The sequence below is a fragment of the Puntigrus tetrazona genome, chromosome 25, assembly GCF_018831695.1.
Source record: "Puntigrus tetrazona isolate hp1 chromosome 25, ASM1883169v1, whole genome shotgun sequence".
Lineage (NCBI taxonomy): Eukaryota > Metazoa > Chordata > Actinopteri > Cypriniformes > Cyprinidae > Puntigrus > Puntigrus tetrazona.
Genome location: NC_056723.1, coordinates 3683716 through 3704482, shown reverse-complemented (window position 1 = coordinate 3704482; position 20767 = coordinate 3683716). Strand labels below are relative to the sequence as shown.

General features: G+C 36.7%; 2 protein-coding genes across 3 annotated transcripts in view; both read right to left on the bottom strand.

Moving 5' to 3' along the window:
* Positions 1-2704: 2704 nt before the first annotated feature.
* sin3aa (SIN3 transcription regulator family member Aa) lies at positions 2705-19696 on the bottom strand. Of its 2 annotated transcripts, none has more exons than XM_043228380.1 (21): positions 19560-19696; positions 17126-17337; positions 16318-16506; positions 16105-16211; positions 14779-15091; positions 13308-13556; positions 13073-13225; positions 11734-11889; positions 11534-11623; positions 11324-11442; positions 10382-10592; positions 10165-10281; positions 9839-10077; positions 8792-8975; positions 8124-8706; positions 7613-7782; positions 6686-6859; positions 6503-6595; positions 5558-5652; positions 5259-5454; positions 2705-4194 (listed from the first exon to the last, which is right to left on the bottom strand). In XM_043228380.1, exons 1-21 carry the CDS (start codon positions 19648-19650, stop codon positions 3964-3966), a joined length of 3972 nt encoding a protein of 1323 aa, XP_043084315.1. In that variant the 5' UTR covers positions 19651-19696; the 3' UTR covers positions 2705-3963. The 2 variants fall into 2 exon arrangements, with proteins under 2 accessions (XP_043084315.1, XP_043084316.1); XM_043228381.1 differs by lacking the exon at positions 19560-19696 and adding an exon at positions 17868-18045.
* Positions 19697-20329: 633 nt separating this feature from the next.
* The window catches only part of ptpn9a (protein tyrosine phosphatase non-receptor type 9a), a 14817-nt gene continuing 14379 nt past the window's right edge, over positions 20330-20767 (bottom strand). Inside the window, exon 13 of the mRNA XM_043228362.1 lies at positions 20330-20767. This exon is cut by the window's right edge and continues 1235 nt beyond it. The gene's annotated coding sequence lies outside the window, so the exon portion shown is untranslated.

Here is a 20767-nt window from a genome sequence, read left to right as displayed (position 1 = left end):
GGCTGCGGTTTGTTTGTTTTTTCTACTGCAAGTTGATTGGATGTAGTAAAGTAGGCGTATCATTCAGAAATGAACACTTACCGTTGGAATGGCGTGATTAAGGTTGTCATGCTTATTTACAAGCCGTCAAACTAAAAAAGCAATGTAAGCTAACAAAGTAAATATTGTTCATTTTGATTTCACGCGGGCTTTTAAATACGTCGCGACAAAAGTTTGATTGACAGGCAGTCTGACCAATCATAACACACCACCATTTTGGGAGAGGCGAGTCTTAGAAATATAGCTTATAAAGCTAAAAAAAAAAAAAAAAAAAATCAATTTAAGATGCATCCATTTTTTTACAAAGGTAAATTAAGGAATTATATGTACTTAATTATTCAATAATTTATTTTAGTTAACTATTATTAGTTGTTCATCGTTGTATTTGCATGAACAACATAGTTACGAAAAAGTTTGTACTATAACATTCCCAAAACATTGCAGGGTGGTTTTAGGAATAACATATTTATAACATATTTTAGGAATAACCTATACAGAACGTTCCCTCGTCGTTATTTTTATAACACTAAAACTATATTTCCCATTAAAACGTTTCCGATGTTTGTGTGTGTGCGTGTATATAATGGCCTATGCAAATCCCTGAAATTTATTTAATGCGGCATTTATTAAAATACAGAAATTAGAGCAAATCAAAACACATTTTAAATATATTCAGTCAGTGATAACAGAAACTCTGATCTGCACGTGCACGTGCTTTCACCCGTCTCGCGACATTTAAAAAATAACGGTCATTACATTTTACTGACTCTCTCGTTTATCGATTTATTTAATTGAGTTATTACTTTAAATTAATACAGTTATGAGAGTAAATATGATTTGAGAAATTAGCGCTCTATTTCCGTGAATAAGCTTTCCTGGCTAACCAAAAACCACATTTTTAAAAAATAACGTTATTGGAACCAAAAACTAACGTTTCCAGAACGTTCTGGGAACCAAGAATGTTTGTAGGGACGGGACCCGCGATGTATGTAGATTTAAAAAAGCCCATTCTAAGGTAATATAAGCATTACGGTTCATTGTGTAAGTTTTTTGTACACATGTGAAAACAGTTACATATATTATATAGCATTTTTTGTCAATAGCTCCTAAATATTACACACTGCACCTAAACCGCCAGAAAAATCAGCAAAGCAGATCAGACTTTATGACAAGTTAGCTCTGCATGACTAGTTTATTTGACAGTTACATCAGCTTCTGGAGATGCCAGATCAGACTAATGAAGGTTCCCTCGGTATCCTGTCACACACACACACACACACACACACACACACACACACACACACACACACTCGTTAGCTCTCTGCAGGAGACGCGCAGCACCTGTCAGGCCGAGCGCCCGTCACAGACACACACAACAATCTGGGTCACTCTGACTGGGCCGAAGAAAAAGCACCATCCTTCACCTGTCCAAAACAATTCTGTCTAATCGCTAACACACACACTCACAGATCACTCCAGTTCTGCGGTCCGCCGAGAAAACAGACTGGATGAATTATTTCGTACCTTTCACTTCCAAAAATGAGCGTTTTATCCGTCTGTCTGTCTGCTTATTAATTTTACCTCGCAGAACGTCTTCATGTAAACACATAATTACGCTTATTGATATGACTGAGATATATATATATATATATATATATATATATATATATATATATATATATATATATATATATATATATATATAAAAAAAACTGGATCAATGCACTTCCAAGAGACAGCTTTCTTCAAGCTCTGCAGACAATAGATTAAAAGAAAAGTCTCAAGTCTTGACTGAAAAGAAAGAAATGCCGTTTTTGAATAGCACACTACATTTTTGCAGTATACAGTATGTAGTATGTATGCATACAACACCTTTATACCACAACTTTTACATTTGACTGATTAGTTTTACATTATACACAAAACTGAAAAAAGAAAGCGCTAAATAATTTCATTTGTAATTAATAAAATGCAAAATAATTGGACTAAAATATGTGCCATCCTTCCAAATATATATATATATATATATATATATATATATATATATATATATATATATATATATATATATATATATATATATATATATATATATATATATTATTTTGTTTTTATGAATATTTGAAATATGCAAAAAAAAAAAAACACAAAATATAAAAGAAAATAAATACATAACCAATTTATAATATGTTAAATAATAAAGTTAGTTAAATGTGCAGTTATTTGAAGTGGATTAAGATCAAATAATGTTTTAGGGCAACTTGAAAGGTTTTGATACACTTCAAATGCAAACGCTGACACACATATACATTATATATATATATACACACATATACATTATATATATATATATATATATACACATATACATTATATATATATATATATATATATATATATATATATATATATATATATATATATATATATATATATATATATATATATATATATATATATGTGTGTGTGTGTGTGTGTGTGTGTGTGAGTGAGTGTACAAGGACACAGAACCACCTTCCTCTGTAGAGAAACTGAAAGCAGAGCATCAAATCTAAGAGGTGCACTGCCTCCTGGTGGCCACAAATGACAACTACACACTAAACCCCGACAAACCATAATACACTCATTTCGACGTAACATGAATAACTCAAAAACAAGGCGAATGTTTATGCTACAAATGTAATTTTTATTAATTTAAATAATATGCAAATAAAGGGTCTATAATGATCCACAGAAAAGACATGCTTTGTGACTCATTTTTAAAATGTGTATATATATTTATATTTAGATTTGTCCAGCAGAAATCTATCCAGAGTGAAGACTGAAACCTCTGACAACGATAAAGAAGACCTTTACATTCATAAGAGTTGTGTCTGGGTGTGTTTTGCCAGAGGACACGGCTGAAGGTCTATCCGAAATGCTCAGTGATAAAAGTGTACAGAAACGAGATCCATATTCAAACTTCAAAAATTAAAATGCTTTTTTTTTTTTTATAAAAACTTCCATTGCAAAAACAAGAACCTGGATACATTTCTACTTTGCGAAATTAAATTTTTTACTAACTAAAAAGGAAAAAAAGAAAAGAAAAAGGAAGACAAAATAGAAGAGCAAAAAGGAAACGCATAAAAGGAGAAAGAAAACAAACCAGAACCTTAATATTCGACTCCCTTTGGTAAAAACTGTAATAAACCATCCCCTCAATAGTTTTCCATGTGGTTCCCGCTTTCTTCTCCATAAACGCCACACTGAAGCACTAAACACAACACACATCTGGCATAAAAAAGGTCTTGTGATATTTACACTGTATTTACAAAACTGTTGAACTAAGTGTGTGTGTGTGTGTGTGTGTGTGTGTGAGATTCACAGGTCATGTTCACTGAAAGCTGGTGTACGGAGCGGATACAAGTGTTTTCTGATTCATAACACGCCTTGGATTTTTATTGCTGTCGCATTCAATTTTTTTGCCTTTATTTTTTTTTAAGTAAAAACCGAGTTTTCCCCCGTTCTAATATTACAACGTTAAATTCGCACTTCAGATCTTTGTTCTCTGAAATGATGTGGCAGAATAAATCTCTCAAAGTCAAAGTTAAGTGCACTTATCCCGAAACGCTTTTGATTTTTTTTGTTTGTTTGTTTGTTTTCGCAAAAAGTCTGATTCAGACTTGTCCGCCACTTTTTCTCGGATCTGCTGCCTGTGAAGTTTTAACTACGAAAACCCCAGCGAATGGGATTCGATAGGTGGGCTGGTTTTACGGTAAGAGCTGTGCTGATTGGTCCGGGCCGGGTTTGACTGACAGGTCAACCCTGTGTGGTTTTTTTTTTGGCACTGGGAGACCCGCGTTTCTGCAGGAACAGCTTATAAGAGGAGGAAAACGAAAACACTGCTGAAAATCTCACGTCGTGGCTGAGCTCCGCCCCTTTTTGTCACGGGCTCTTGTGCGCGGAGTCGTACTGGACTCTGAACTTGTTAATGCGCCGGAAGTGAAGGGTCTCGGGGTGACAGGTGGTGGAGCAGGGTACCAGTCCCTCCCGGCCTTCTCCCGTAAGCCACCGGTTGGTTTCGGCGGCCATGTCTCTGGTCACGTGCTCTTTCACCCAGCGCTGAGTCCAGGCCTGAAAGCGGTGGTGTAGACGTGTGCTCACTCGCTCGTGAGACTGAGAGAGAGACTGAGAGAGAGAGAGAGAGAGAGAGAGAGAGAGAGAGAGAGAGAGAGAGAGACAGAGACAGAGACAGAGAGAGAGAGAGAGAGAGAGAGAGAGAGAGAGAGAGAGAGAGAGAGACGGAGCCAAAGCAGTGAGTGACTGCATCAAGTGCACATTTTTGCAGCTGTGATATTTTTAAAGATGTAAAAATATGCTGAAACTTGCATTTTTTTTTTTTTTACAATTCTGAAAGTAGCTTAGCAAAAACTCAGTTTCACACAGATATCGTTGAGCCAAATACAGTCAAGTAAGATGCGTTTTACCAGTTTTGAATCCATTGGGTCGATCCCCGGGTCTGGCGGTAGCACTTTTAGCATAGCTTAGCACAGATCATTGAATCCAATTAGACCAGTAGCATCGTGTGCAAAAATAACCGAAGGGTTTCAATATTTTTCCTGTTTAAAACTTGACTCTTCTGTAGTTAAAGCATGTACTAAGACCGGTGGAAAATCAACAGTTGCAGTTTTCTAGGGTTGATATGATTAGGAAGAAAAAGGTACCATTCCGGTGTAATGAGGGGCGTTTGCAGCCATATTATTTAACATCTATAATAGCAACAAAAATTATATTGCACATAAACTGAAAATGCATTCATATTAAATCCATAAATACAATTGCAAAATGAGAATGATTTAATTACGATATCCCTGCACCTGCTGTGTATGGGCTAAGCTATGCTAAAAGTGCTATCACCAGACTCGGAGATCTGCTGAATGGATTCAAAAACGATAAAACTCAAAATCTGGAGCTGGAGAACGAGCCTATTTCAAAAATAATGTGAAGGAGTGTTTAAGACAGGTACAGGATGAAATAATTATTGTAAACTTTAAGTAGGATTGTACATAGTTCCATAGGTTTACATTTTTTTTGCAAGCAAGACGATACATTTTGGTTATGTTTTTAAAACCCTGTAAAACGATGTGGTAAAAAGAGGAGGGGAAACGAAAGTTACAGATGCGCTAGTTCAATGTGACGTGCTAAAAAGAAAACATGTTGGCGTGTGTGTGTGATCTCACCTGGTGGGCTCTCAGCAGAGCGGTGCGTCTGTACATGTAGTCTTCAGACTTAAAGACGTACACCATCTTATAAGAGTTGAGTTTGAACATGCACTCCATCTTCATGCTGTCCGCGTTCTCCTTCCTGCCTCCGTCCTTCACCTCCTTCTCCTGAGAGTCACGGCCGCGCTGACATTTACGGATCCGCCGCAGGTTCCTACACAAGCACAGGGGGAGGTTGTTTACCGCTGAGAACCCCCTCACAAAAACAGCCTGAGTGCTGAGATTCAACGGTTGGGAGGTTTAGGGGGTCAGGGTACCTTGGCAGAAACACAGGCTTTTGAGACAGATGATCCCTCAGGTCTGGAGATGAGAAATCAGCCGACAGATACCTCACAACGTAATCTGACCAGCGCTGGACGTGAGAACAGAGAAAGATCATGTTTTTACTAAAACACGTCTTTAAACAACGAACACTACTACTTTTAGTACCAGTGAAATGCTACTATTAAGATTATTATTTTTGTCATTTAATTCTTTATTATTATTATTATTATTTTTATTATTCCTACTGTTATGTCTATATAGTTGTTTTTTTTGTATAGTTTAGTGTAGTACAACTTTAAGCCAAAATGAGATTTATTTTTTGGAAACTAGATAATAAAGTTGAACTTTTTTTAATTATTACTTTTATTTTATTTCAAGTGATATAACATTTATTTCAAGTGATTTTTTTTCTTGGTTTTATTTTACTTTATAGTACGCCTGGAACCGAAGAATAACAACAGATCTAGATTTAACTACATTTTATTCATTATTATTATACAACTATTATACAGTAACATTATTATATACTTCTAATTACTAAAATTATAACATGCATTTTTGATTTCCTTTTTTAAAATCAAATTATTTTTATTAACTTATTAACTACTATAATTTTTTTAAATTATTACATTAATTTCACATTTTCAAAATGAAAATGATCTTTCCTATATTTACTTTTTTTTTTTTATTATTATTTACTTAATTTATATTTATTAACTTTATTCATTCTACTATTACTTAATTTAAACATATTCAGTTTTTTAAAATGCATATCATTGCCCTTTTGTTGATTCCATTGCCTTCATTTGTAAGTCGCTTTGGATAAAACCATCTGCTAAATAACTAAAATGTAAATGTTAAATTACTACAAGATTTCAATGCGGCCCAAAATGGCCGTGTGCGCCGGTTGGCATCCACGTTTGATCCGTGAATCTCACCTCGATCTCCATTGGGCCGTCTGAGCTCTCCTCTTCTGTGTCCAGGAGCTCCACAGTGAGCTGAACGTTCCCTTGGTTCTTCATGAACATCAGCTAGAGCAGGAGAAAGGGAGATCACAGACTCTTAATACCGTGAGACTCAGCGTGTGGCGTTCTCTAGCACTCACTGGTTCGGAGGACTACCTTAAAGCAGTTCTCATCGGACATGAGCTGCTCAGCTTTGCGCTGGTAAGACGCCTCTGTCGGGGCCCTGCTGCTCTGTGTGAGCAGAGATCCACCTGTGGCCGAGTGGCTGCTCTCACTCAGGTACAGTTCAGTGACCTGAACACAGATCTCCTCGCTCACTATGTGCTGGAGCTAGTTAAAGACAGAGAAGAAGAGATATTCATACCCAAATCAAGGACTCTATAATAGCAGAGGAATCAAAGTCATGTTTTGAGACACTGCAATATGAAGTTTTGATTTCAAAGTTCAAAAAGATACTTCATAAAATTATTTCCAAAAGAAGAAAGCACACAAAACACAAAGTGAAGGAATGTAAATGTAAAAGTTATAAAGCTAATTATGAAAACAATGACATTGTGTGTTCATAACAGGCGCATATTTTAAACAAGATATTTGTTAAATAATATATACAACAAATCCAAAACGTAAAAAAGGGTAATCAATAAAATAATGTATATAAATAGCACAATTGTACACGTTTCGAACAAGTCATTTTTGCAACTTGTATTTATTTATAATTTGTTATTCATGCCACGCTCTATTTATTAAATCTTTTTAATACCCAAAAAGATCATTTATTAAACCTTTTTTCATAATAATTTGTTAAATTATTTTTAACAAGTTAAATAAATTTAAATAAAAAATGTTAAATAAAAACACATAAATAAAACTAGTTTCTATGATTATAAATAACTAAAATATTCTAAATATGATAATACAAAACAACTAGCACTGTACTGCAAATATCAAAAAAAAAAAAAAAAAAAAAAAAAAAAAAAAAAAGATTGTTTTTTAATATGATCACTGTAAATAGTGGGTTTTTTTAAGGCATGACATGCAAAAGCACTTTATTATGATTATGTGAGCGTGTTTGGGCAGGCGGACCTGTCTGACGATGTTCTGGATGAGCTTGTCCATGGTGAAGGCTATGTAGGCGTGAATGGTGAACATCTCTCGGAGCGAATCCTCGTACTGAGACGCCTCCATATTCCCATCCAGCAGATTACGCACCATCTCCAGAAACGCCGAGTAATAATCCTCCACATCTATATCCACTGAAAAAAAAAAAAAAAAAATAAAGTTTGTAAAATCAAAAAAAAAAAAAAAAATAAATAATAATAATATATATATTTTATTAATCAAAAATTCATAAAAAGTAGTTAAAATTTTAAAGTTTTAAAACTTTTATTTTTAAAGAAAAATAATCTGCCAATGGGGTAAGAAAAAATATGAAAATATTATTTTGCTTATCCTACTGGGAGATTATTTAGCTTGTTTATTTATCATTTTTTCTTGTCTCAAAAGATATTTTAACTGGAAACAAGACAAAAAAAAATAAGGATAGAATTTTTTTTTTTTTTTTTTTATTCCTTCAAGTTTCATTTTCGTCACTCACTGGGCTCTTTCAGACGCAGCTGGACGGCAGTGTTGTCGTTTTTGTCGCGCTTGAGCCCGAGCACCTCCCTCTCCCACTCGCGCTCCTTCAGGTCCTCTTCGATCTGTCTCTCGGCCTGCGTATAAAGCCGCAGCAGACGCGAACACAGGGTGTGATGCAGCCGCAGGAAGATGTACCAGTTGTTATTGACGTAAAACAGATTATACGCGTCTTCGCAGGAGCGCAGCCGCTGAGCCGCAGACGCGCTAAAAAGCAGTTTGGACTTTGTCGGGCTGCCGCTAACGCCTCCCGCTAGCCCGTTGTGCTTCTTGGACGCCCCCTCGTCGTGGTCCATGTCTTCCTCATCCTCGTCTTCCTCAGCGTCCGACAGCACTCCTCTCTGGGAGAACAGCATGTCGGGGATGAAGTGGTAGATGATCTGTTTAATCTTGTATTTGTCCTCTTTGTTGATGCTGCTCTGGCGTTTGACGTGATGGATGATTAGCGCCGCCGCGTCCTCCAGAATCTGACGGTCCTCATAAGTCAGCGTCAGGTGAGGCCCGCTCGGAGACGCGCTGCTGTCCTCCGAAGCCTGTTCCTGCCGCTAAACCAACACACCACCATGAATCACGTTTCTCTGCGAGGAGCAAAGCCTGTTAACTTCCTCTAGAGGATAAAGAGAGTCTCACCTCGTCAAAGATGCTCTCGATCTCGTTGAGAAGTGTTTTCGAGCGTAGCACCTTAGTGTCGTTCTGTTTGAAGTTAATGCCTTGATGGTCCAGAGATTTTAGGTAGTATTTCTCGTTCTGCTCTCGCCAGATCTGGTTAAAACCCCTTTGAGCTTCGCGCCACTCTTCCTCCTTCAGCTTCAGTCTGAGATGCAGAATGAGAACATATTTAATGCATGTTAAAATAACTCGATTTCAACAACACCACAACTTTAACGACTAAAATCTAGATAATAGAAATGGCTAAATAAAAACAAATATTGGCAATAAATTAAAATAAAAACTTTAAAAGCCCAAACTGGTCAAGCAGCTTTTTTGGACAATGTATTATAATGTAATAAAATAGTAACTATTCTGATAAATGCTAAACCATTAGTAATACACATACACATATACATATATATATATATATATATATATATATATATATATATATATATATATATATATATATATATATATATATATATATATATATATATATATATACACATATATATATATATATATATATATATATATACATATATATATATATACATATATATATATATATATATATACACATACATATATATATATATATATATATATATATATATATATATATATATATATATATATATATATACACACACACACACATATATACACATCAAGATTATATTATAATGTAGTACAGTAAGTTGTAATGTAATATTATTGCTTATGTAAAATGTAGCAACACTAAGCATGTCTGGCATTTGAAAAGATTTGAAAAATAATATTCAAATGATATACTTTAATGTAATGCAATGTAATATAAATCAGGGGTTCTCAATTTCTCCACTTCCCTGCAGAGTTTTGCTCCAACCCAAATCAAAACACACCTGAACTAACCACTCAGGCTTCAGGATCACTAGAAAGTTACAGGAAGGTTAAGCCGGAGGGAAACTCTGCAGCAAAGTGTAGTCCAAACCCCCTGATATACGCAATGCAGCAGGCTTTTTGAAGGTCACCCTCTCTAACCTCTTCAGTACAATGGGAACAGACACAGCCGGATTCTTCTTCAGTCCGTCGATGATGTCCAGAGCTTTGTCTCCATATATCCTCTGGATGGCTTTCCTGTGGATGATCTCCGAGCAGCCGCCCAGAGTGTTGTCCAGCCTGAATTTGGCCTGATCTTCCGCAGACATTCGGGACAGCTTCTTCTGAACCGCCTCCAGCACGCGAATGGTAGCGAGGATGGTTTCCAAAACGACGTCCAGCTGAAGTCAACGACACCGTTAGCAAGAATTACATGACAGCAGCAAGCGAAGAGAGTAAAACTGTTCTGGTGCGTGGAAGCGTCTCACCTCGAATCGCTCGTCCTCGCACCTGTACATGTGCTCTTCGTACTGAGTCTTCTTGGAGCTGACGAAGGTCGAGTCCTCAGACCAGGAGGGGAAGGAAACCCACGTATCGTTCAGCACCTGATGCATCCACAAAAAACTGTTTCTTAATAAAAACATATGATGCATCATAACATGCTCATTATTAAGAGGCTGTGGTGAGTGGGAAATCCTCTCTGACCTCTTTACAGACCGCTGTTCTTCCTGTGCATTTGGGAAGCTGGTAGCTCTTCGGTAAAGCTCGATAACTAGAGCCAAGACGCTTACATGAAGCGTAGTCGATATCCATGGCAATGCCTTCTGTGGCTCTTTCTTTGGGGTACCTCTCCACGTGGGACATCTCCTTGTATCCAAGGAAGTTCTTAAACCAAGTGAACAGCTCAGGAAATTTGCTGGGGGGGAAAGGGTTTAGTAAAAACAACAATAAGTGCAAAAATAAATAAAACCGATGAAATGAAATGAAAATAAATGGCAAAAACTACAGAAGCCTGTTTCTGACACTGAATAATAATAATAATAATAACAACAACAACAACAACAACAAAAAAACAATTCTTCTTAAATTCTGACGTTTTTTGAGAGGAAAAACTGTGTGTACTCAGAATGTCAACTTTATAATTTCTCAATTCTGACTTTATTTCTCAGGAACGTGAGTTTGCAATTTTGAGGGGGAAAAAAGTTGCAATTACTCTTCATTTTTTATTCAGTGGCAGAAACTAGGGGAGGTTTGGTAAAACAATAAATACAAAAAAAAAAAAATCTAATAATAATAATAATAACATACATTTTTAAAAATACATTAAAAAATAAAATAAATAAATAAATGATTGTTGCCAAAATGTTTTGTCAATATCTACAATACCCAGCAACACAAACATACTACTTGTAAATAAATGCCAGGGAAATTCTGTTAAAATAAATAAAAATAAACTTAAATAAAATAAAATTAAGCAATAAATATAAAAAATTATCTAAAAAAAAAAAAAAAAAAAAAAAAAAAAAAAAAAAAAACAAATCAACAAATCTGTAATTTATTTAAATAAAATACTACTATATATATATATGAATTGAAATAAATATAAATAAAATATGCTAACATAAAATAAAATAAAAAGTGACTTACCCCAAGAATGGAACCACAAGTTGAACCAGCTCAGCACGAGAAATTATCTCTTCGTTAAAAATGATCAGGCACCGGAGAAAGTTGTCATATGCTTCAGAGCTTCGTAAAGCCTTCCGCACCTAGGCATGCATCAATAATGTAAGTCGAAATAGGCATTATTTGTGATTTTTAAAAAAAATCTGCATATTAAGTTAACCCAAAGCAACTCACTTTTTCAAAGAATAGAGACTCTGTCCCTCCACCGTGTTTGCCAGACTCTGCCACGGATGAATCTTTGATATTCATTAACTTGAGCTTTTTCTGGAAACGGAGCGGGAAAAGTCAGATATCGAGAAAGCAATTCTATGAAAACTCTAAGAAATTAAGTACATAACGAAATGCACTCCTATGAATATGACAATGTCCTGTACCTTCACGGGCGGGGTGACGGCTGTCGTTGAGTGCTTGCGTATCTGGCAGCCGTTCTGATTGGGCCTCTGCTTGTTATTGAGCTGTGGTTTCTTAGCCGTTCCCCCATGATCATTACGCACAGACTCTGCCTTCTCCGCTGTCGTCTTGCTCAGCAGCTACAAGAAATTCACAGCCGGAAACATACATAAGTTTCACTAAGTATAACGTCATCTACTGAAAAATAACCAAAAATACAACTAAAATAAAAATTGTGCGTGCCAAATGTGTGTTACATTTCTTTTATGACATTTAAAAGTAATAAAGTCTTAAATACCTTAAGTGGTATTACATACTATTAACTCCTAATTAGTTTTATCAGCTATTATTTTAATGTAAATTTTGTATTTATACAAAATCCGATGTCACAATATTTTAATTGATGCAATCACAATACGCCCTGAAGTGATAATTAAACTTCAAAAGGCTATTATATAATAACAAATATTTAAAAAAAAAAAAAAAAAAAGTCTATAGTAACAGTACACATCTTTACGATCAAATTTAACATATCCTTATATAAAAAAAAAAGCTATTAATTTCTTTTAAAGAAAAAAAGGAAAAAACATACTTGCCACAAACGTTTGAACAGTAGTGTGTATTGTTATATTTCTATTTTAAGTAAATGCTGTACTTTTTATTCATCTAAAAACCCTGGAAAAAGTATTATAGGCTCCAAAAAGGAGAGATCACGTGACACTGAAGACTGGAGTGAGAACGATGTTAAAAATTCACCTTTGCATCACAGGTATAAATTACATTTTAACGTATATTAAAATAAAATATACAACCATTATATTAATATTGTAAAAATATTTTGTAATATTATAGTTTTTATTTAAAAAAAAAGCTGTCTTACTGAAAATCTTTTTGATGTCAAGCTTCTTTTTTTTTTTTTTCATAATAATTAACAGTTTGAAGGATAAGAGTTTCAAATCCTAATGTAGCTTTTGCATTGTAATAAATTCTGCTTGTAGATGTCTCCTTGTATCCCTTAATTTAAAAAAAATTAAATAAAAAAATAAAAAAATGAAAGCATTATTTGGTCAATTTTTACTGGAAAATCCTAAATTCAATTGTACATTTTGAAGCACTTGCGCCCATTGGGGAAAAAGTAATCATCAGGCCCTGAATTATTGAACAACAAAATAACAACTTACAAAATGTCTAAATATTTAGTGCTTATTACTTATGAAAATGACCCATGCTTTTCGGGTTATAGAAATGTTAAAATATTTAAAATGAAAATCTGAAGTGATGTATCAGTCCAGTGGGCGGGGTCAGAGCATCATTTAAACTCACCACAGAGCTGTTGGCGTCTGGTAGAAACTGTCCGAACTCCGAGAGCAGATCTTCCTGGTTTTTGAAAAGTTGGGCCACCTCAGCGTAAACTTCCTGCTCAGTCAGGGCTGGGGTGTAACTCCCGCCCGCTTCTTTAGCATTACGCTGCTCCTTCTGATAAACGAAACAAGCACATGCGTAAGCGGATTGTGAAGTATAATGCATTTGCGAAGCGTTTTCAGTTTTCGGACTGGACCTGGTACTTGTGCAGGATCTCGAGGAAGGATTTGTAGATGTTGGGCTGGCCCTGGAAGCGGTTCTTAATCTTGTTGACGTAGCTGATGGCGTGGTTGAACTCCACGGGTTGGTTGTTCTGCAGCGGCGGAGCGGTCGGCATGCTGTTGACCGGGGTGTGGGGCTGCAGCGGGGGCGAGCGAGGGGACGCGTAGGGAGGGATGGACGGATTGGGATGACTGCTGGGAGTGAGAGCTGGAGACTGCAGCGGCTGATCAGAAAGAGAGCGAGAAAAAGAACAGGACTAAACCAAGGTACATTAAAAAGGTGGCACAAGCTCTTGGTGAATAAATAAGATCCCTAAAGTTGCAAAGGCTAAAGTTTCAAACCCAAAGAGATCATTTATATAAAAGTTATGACTTAGCCACATCCCCCTAAAATGGCTCGTTTAAACACGCCCCCACTTCTCTATGTCACAGTGTGGGTTTATTTTCGTAACACCGCCCAAATGTTTATGCAAAGAAAGAAGGCATTATTCTCGCTGTAGTGTTGCTGTCGGTGCCATGTTCTGGAAACTCTGTGCTTTGTTGGGAAAAGTAAAACTGGTTTGTTTGTGCTTACAAAAAAAAAGACAACTAGAAATCTGTTCAAAGCAAACATTAGCATTAGCATCACATTATGGTAAGGGGTGTAACATTTCTGCCACATGTTTTTGGTATTCAGCCAATCACAGTGCATTGGACAGCTGGACCCGTTTCAGGAAGGCGGGGCTTAAAGTGAAAATAAATAAATAATGTACAGTTTGCAGAACATTTTTTGATACTTAAACCGCATAAATTAAACCAAATGCACAAAATAATGTTCTTTTCAGCTACATCATATGAACCCTTTAACACTTTTTAAAACCTCCAAAAAGTCAGAATTCATCCACAGTAATCGCTTTGCCTAAACGCCCAGTATTCATCGACTGCAAACTTGAGCCTGACGGCATCACTTTTTGACTTGCGCAGCACTCATGTTTAATTAAATCAAATCATTGTCTTTTGAAATTTGATAACGGTATTACATTTAGTGGTTCTTGTTTTTTCCCCCATCCCTAAATTTAACACTGCTCAAAATGTTTATTTGCATACGCATTTAAAGCAGGGTTATTGTAGTTTAAAATTTTAATTAAAACACACACTACACACAAAAACAAATGTAATTACTACCAGAAATATAAACATTAACTGATATATGATCACAATGACATTATTTTAAATTGGCATACAAAATACCTAAAACTAAAATAATCTAAATGTTAAAAAACAAACAAAAAAAACCCCAAACAAACACAATTATTGCAAAATTATTAAATCAATAACATGAACTATAACGCTCTCTCAATGATACTAAAATAATGCTGTGTTTAAGACGTATGAAACTTTTAATTGTATACATACATACATGACCTTGTATACATCAACCCTGCAAAATAGCTTTGCTGTTTCTACCTTGGTTTTCGGCGTGGGTTGGGCGGGAGGTGTGGAGGCCAGGCTGGGAGGGTTTGTGGGGATCTGGTTCTGCAGCTGAGGCGGCTGAGGCGGCGGCGGAGGCGGAGGAGGTGGTCTGGTGGGGATGTTCTGCACGGAGATGCCGTGAGGTGTGATGTGGTGGATCTGACCGGGTGTCGTCACGTTAACCAGGTCATTGGTCTGAACTTCAATCTTGTATCCCGGCGGAAGAAACGTGTTAAACCCCATAATGAGATCGGGGTGACCCTTAAAGAGCTGCGACACCCTGCTGATTACGCCCGGGGTGTCAATACTGCAGTGTGAGAAAGAGAGATAGTATTTGAAATGATAAACTATTCCCCAGTAAAACTATCTACCACTGTGAGAAATTGTGCATGACGGGATTTGAATGTGGGAACATGGAATAACATTTTTGACAACATGGCTTTGCTTGAGCCTAAATAAAACAAAAAAAAGAGAATTTAATGAAAGCAATGTTTACTTTAATGTTAAATTAAAGAAGTGCATGATTTTATTCAGTAAGAGCACACTAAATTTGTGCTGTCGAAGTAATAACCTCGATTACTCGCATCAAAAATAAATTATTGTTGACAATATGTGTGCAAGTGTATATTAAGTATATATGTATGCATTGAGTAAATAAAAATTATTTATATATATATATATATATATATATATATATATATATATAAAAATAAACATGCACAGTATACACACTTATGCAATCGATTGTTTGACAGTACTACATTTAATCTCTCAAAAGTGACAAAAATTTGTGTTTCAAATAAATGCTGTGCATTTCAACTGTTTATTCATCAAGAAGTCCACAAAAATACAATGATTTCTGATCATGTGATACTCAAGTAAATCACAGACAAATATATTCTTATAAAATATAATTTTATAAAATAAAATATATTCAAATAGAAAATAATTCACAAAATTACTTTTTACTGTATTTTTCATCATGTTAACAGTCTTGATGAGCATAAAAAAAAACTTGTAAAAATGTAAAAACAATAAAAAATCTTGAAAGACCCAAAACCTTTAAATAACATTGCAATTTCTAATCACTTAGTTGATATTTAAGTTAATAAATGGTAATATTACAAACTTACTCGTATTAATACTTCTAGGTTCATGTTCATTTCTACATATATGTTATAAAGTGTTCATGATACCCTAATGTTAATTAACTGATGTTAATGTAAAGTGTTTAACATATCAGTTACAATTGTGAGGTTTCACTAGTATCAGTACCATCTATTTAAATTTTATGACAACCCTACATGTGAATAAACTCACCACTGAGACTTAAACTCTTTCATGATATCCAAGAAATCGTTGTAGACATGTGGTTGACTGCCAAACTGTAGCTTCACCTGGTCCAGGTAAGACAGGGCGTCCTCCACCTGCAGGAAAGAGAACGACATGCCAGTTTATCTCACGAACACAGCTGACATTGCAAGACTGCATCGGTTTGACTCCCAAACGACAAAACACAAAATCCTGTCCCACCTTGAGTCTCTGGAACTGCTGCTGCCCCTGTGCGGATGGGGAGGGGGTGGGTGGGTGACTGTGGCCCTGCACCGGCGCTGGACCGTGGGCCTGGACCGCCGCCGGACCATGATGGTGAGCGCCACTGTGAGCCGCGGCAGGACTGGGTGTGTGACTGTGACCACTTGAGCTCTGGGCCACTGTGGACACCTAAAACCAGAAACCTAAAACATGAGATTCTGTCCAAAAAAAAAAGCTACATACTGCATAATGTTTGTTTATGTTTGTAATGTAATATATATATATATATATATATATATATATATATATATATATATATATATATATATATAATGTTTTGGGGATATTTTGACAGACAAATGTAATTGATGTTATGTTATTAATTAAAAATGTTCTATTTATTTTGGTGTCAAATCACAAATCACATTGTATACATTACACCAAATTGTATACATGTGTAAATGATTCATATTATCAATAACTATAAATCTCTTTAAAACAAGATGACATATTTAAAGCATATATAAATGCAACTGTATTTGATAGAAATATAATAAAACCATAACTTCATTTTATGTCAATTTATTGCCAATCGAACACTTCTTATTTTCATTTAGTTACTGAAATAAGTTATACAGACACGTTTTAAAACATTACAAGTAAAACAGAACCTTATACTGTACAGCAATTATCCTAAAATATAATTTTGGTCTCTGGAAATTCTGGAGTCACTCTGGATTAAACGGACGCAGTGTGAACACATTCCTTTGAGCAATAATGGATCACAATGCATGGTGTGTGCCTGCACCTGGTATGCCTGGGGAACCGGGTACTGTATTCCTGGAGTAGGCTGCATGCCGTCAGCCACAGCCTCGAATACGGCAGGCGCTGGGGCAAGAACTCTGTGCTGGAAGCCCTCAGCGCTGCCGGGAAGCCGGCGCTGTTGTGGGGTGAACACTGACTCCTGATCCTCTAAACGCCTCCTCATGCTGTACTCATACTCAAGACGAAAACTAAGACCTGGAACAGAAAAGACAAAGACAGCAACTTATTAAATATCATGATTTGGCTGTAGTCCAAACCATAAGCAACAATCTGCTAGTCTAGACTCTAACTACCTGATGAATAAAGGCCGCAGTAATGTATACGTATACACACACACACACAATTAAAAGAGTACACATGTATACATAAATGACTATGACGTGTTTATAATCGTACACGTGAATATGTATTCGTGCATGATGACTGTATGTGTTTAAGTATATAAATGCTTAGGTGTGTATAAATAAGTACGTATATAAATGTATATGGGTGTGTATATACACATGTGCTTATTGTGTGTGCGTGTGTGTGCGCGCGCCTCCTGCACATGCAGAGTTAATGCTAACTTGCTAACCCGCGACTAAAAGTGGCCAGGTTTACTCAGAAATTTCGCGCTGATTAAAGAAACTAATAAAACATAAGGTCCGACATTTTAGCCCGGCAGAAAAAAACAGCTTACTGACAGGAAAAAAAGTTTTTTACTGAATAAAACTGGTATTTCATACCTCCGAGACTCGCTTCTGCCAGCTGCGCTTATAGTACACCACGGCTGTTAAAATATCACCGAAATACTAAACCTCAAACCGAAAACATCGATAAAACACATTACAACTGAGTTTAAAATCAACTAACGCAGAAAATTCCTGTTGAAAACAAGCGCTGATGAGGGGCGGGGCTAACATAAGCTTTGCGAACCGCCTCCGCCCGCCCACTTTGCATCTGATTGGCTCTTTGCTCAAGAGACGACATTGGGTTGTGTTTTTATTGACGTTCTCGACCGTCACTCAAACAAGTATTAACATTGTTGGGGGGTTGAGCCCAAACCCTCTTCTGTTACACACACACGTACGCACGCACACACACGCACGCACAAACAAACTCGTGAAATCAAAACGGGCTTTGAGAAGCACGTACGCTAAATAACTTTTTAGACTGTAGAGTAAACAACGATCAGTCCGGGTTTAACTTTACTATAATGCGCCATCACTCTCTGCGATTTTCCTAATAAAACCGCGGCTTTATGTCTGAACGCTTTCAGCAACTTCCTGAACTTCCTGCCTGAGGTTACGTCATTCCTTACGCCTCCTCAGAACAGCTGGCCAATCAGAATGCGGTATTTCATTAAATTGCCGCCTCTTGTACAATTCTAGGCTCCGATTGGCCAGACGCTCTAAGAACCCGTAAAGCATGACGTAAGACCACATGGGCGTTTACGCGGAGAAATCGTCCGTCCTGGTTGGTGTGGTGTTCCGAGAGGGCGTTTTGTATGACGTGAGGCTCATATTGCCATGCTCCGCCCACGAGAGGCGGGGCCTAAGCCAGTGCCCGGGATTCCTCGCCCCGTCCGCAGTCAGTCAGAGCTGAGGCTCGCTTGTGTGCGTTTGCGTGCGCAGCGTTTCGCGTAAAATACGGACAAAACCCAAAACAACACGAACCAAAACAGCTCAAACTTACAGAATAAACAAGTTCGGGCTGATTTCGACGCAAAGCGCTCAAATATCCCGCACGTTCGCGAACGCTATAAGACGACACCGAACAAAAGATCTGCACATAAACACCCTCAAACGTTTATTAAGGGCACATTTCGAGATCTCGTGATTTCTGGATTGAACGAGCACACGCGAACATGACACCACAACCACACACGCCTCTATCATGACATGTTGTCCTTTAGTAATCAGACCCAAAGTCAAAATGGGAACTAAAAATCTGATCGCGTGAACACGGACTCGCTATGCGGTCATGCGAAGATCTGAAATGAGAGATCCAATCACACATTACAGCATAAACACGCCAGCTGATCTAATATTCTTTGTTTACTGGGAGACTGAAGGGGAAAATGTCTAACCGTGTTTGAGCACATCTTCCCTCCCCCTCTGAACACCAGACAAGAGCTACAGATCTGCTTTCAGATCAAAAACAAGTTAGAAAAGCCCTCGGGAAAGCATCGGACACACACAGGCGGCTTTGCGTCTCATAACATATAGATACACGTTTCTTTGCTGCTTCAGTTGGCCAAAGCTTTGCCCCTTTTTCTCCCCTTAATGTGCCATGATCGAACGAACAGCCTGATTAATACACTAAAATCTCCTGAACGACCAGCCCCCTGCAGAAAGCACTCAAACACCGACAGAAACGTATATTCGATCAAAAGAGGATAACATAAATTTGTTTTCTTTTGCCCAGCTGCTACATACCTGCGAAAAAGAGCCTCGCACTCCGGATTCGTGTTTGGAACAAATAGTTGGGAACGCCCCCCTCTCCTCCCATTGGTCTACGTGACCGCATGCGTCATCCGGATTTGAATACAACCCGCCAAACGCATATAGCCACAGAGACGTACTCGACACACCTGTAGTGTGACTAGAGGGTTTTCTTCGTCATTTGGTTTAATATTACACGAGAGGCGCAAAAAAGTACGTTGGTATATTTTTAACTGTCTTAAAGCAAAGGAAATAAGCAGTGTTTTTGGAAGAACATCGTTTGTTTTTGACTATTTGCCATTGACAGAGACGCGATACTTACGCTTTGCTAAATTATACCAAATTAAAACACGCCCCTTTGTCGAAAACCCGCCTTAAAACTAGCGGTGCACAGCGAGAGCTCAAAATGATTGACAGGTAGTAAGCGTTTCTGATTGGCTAAATAAGCACAGGCCACACCCCTTGCTTAATTGGCAACGGGAATAAGTATTTTCATTTTTTATATATAAACGTAAGAGTAACTCGCAGCACTGTTTACCAACTTGTATTGTTTTATGTATCAAAATGATATCAGATAAAGTTAGCATTAATATTAAAATATTATAAAAACGAAAAATAAAAAAGTGTATGTGTTTTGCGCACATTTTCCTAAAAAACAACAAAAAACCCCAAAAATCATTAGATAATTTTTTAACATACACCGGTTAGAAATCATTAAATGTAGTTGTGAAAGGTTGAATAAAAAAAAAAAAACACTCAGCCGATATAGTTTGTCCTTTTAATAAACTTTAAAACACATGGTTTTGATTTGGTTTTGCTCAAATGATATTGCAGTTTGAATAGCTCAGTTTTGAGTTCGAGATAGACACCAAGACAGCCGAAACCTGTACAGTCTTTTCACATAAACGTTTCACTCACTTCAAACATACAGAAAGAATAAGGCTTTTTAACTGCAGGGCAAAGCATTTCATCACTAAAAGAACCGCTGTCAACTTTTTGAGAATCACAAGCTTGACATTACAGGTTAGTTTTTCTACTAACGTAAGAAACGAGACATAAAATTGTATATAAAAGAAAATATAATTTACGTAAATTTTATATGTGAGAATAATAAGTGAAAACAAAGCATGGGTATAATAAAAAAATACAAATGGTCACATTGTGTGCCCATCAAGGCAAGATTGCAGATCCTGGAATCACTG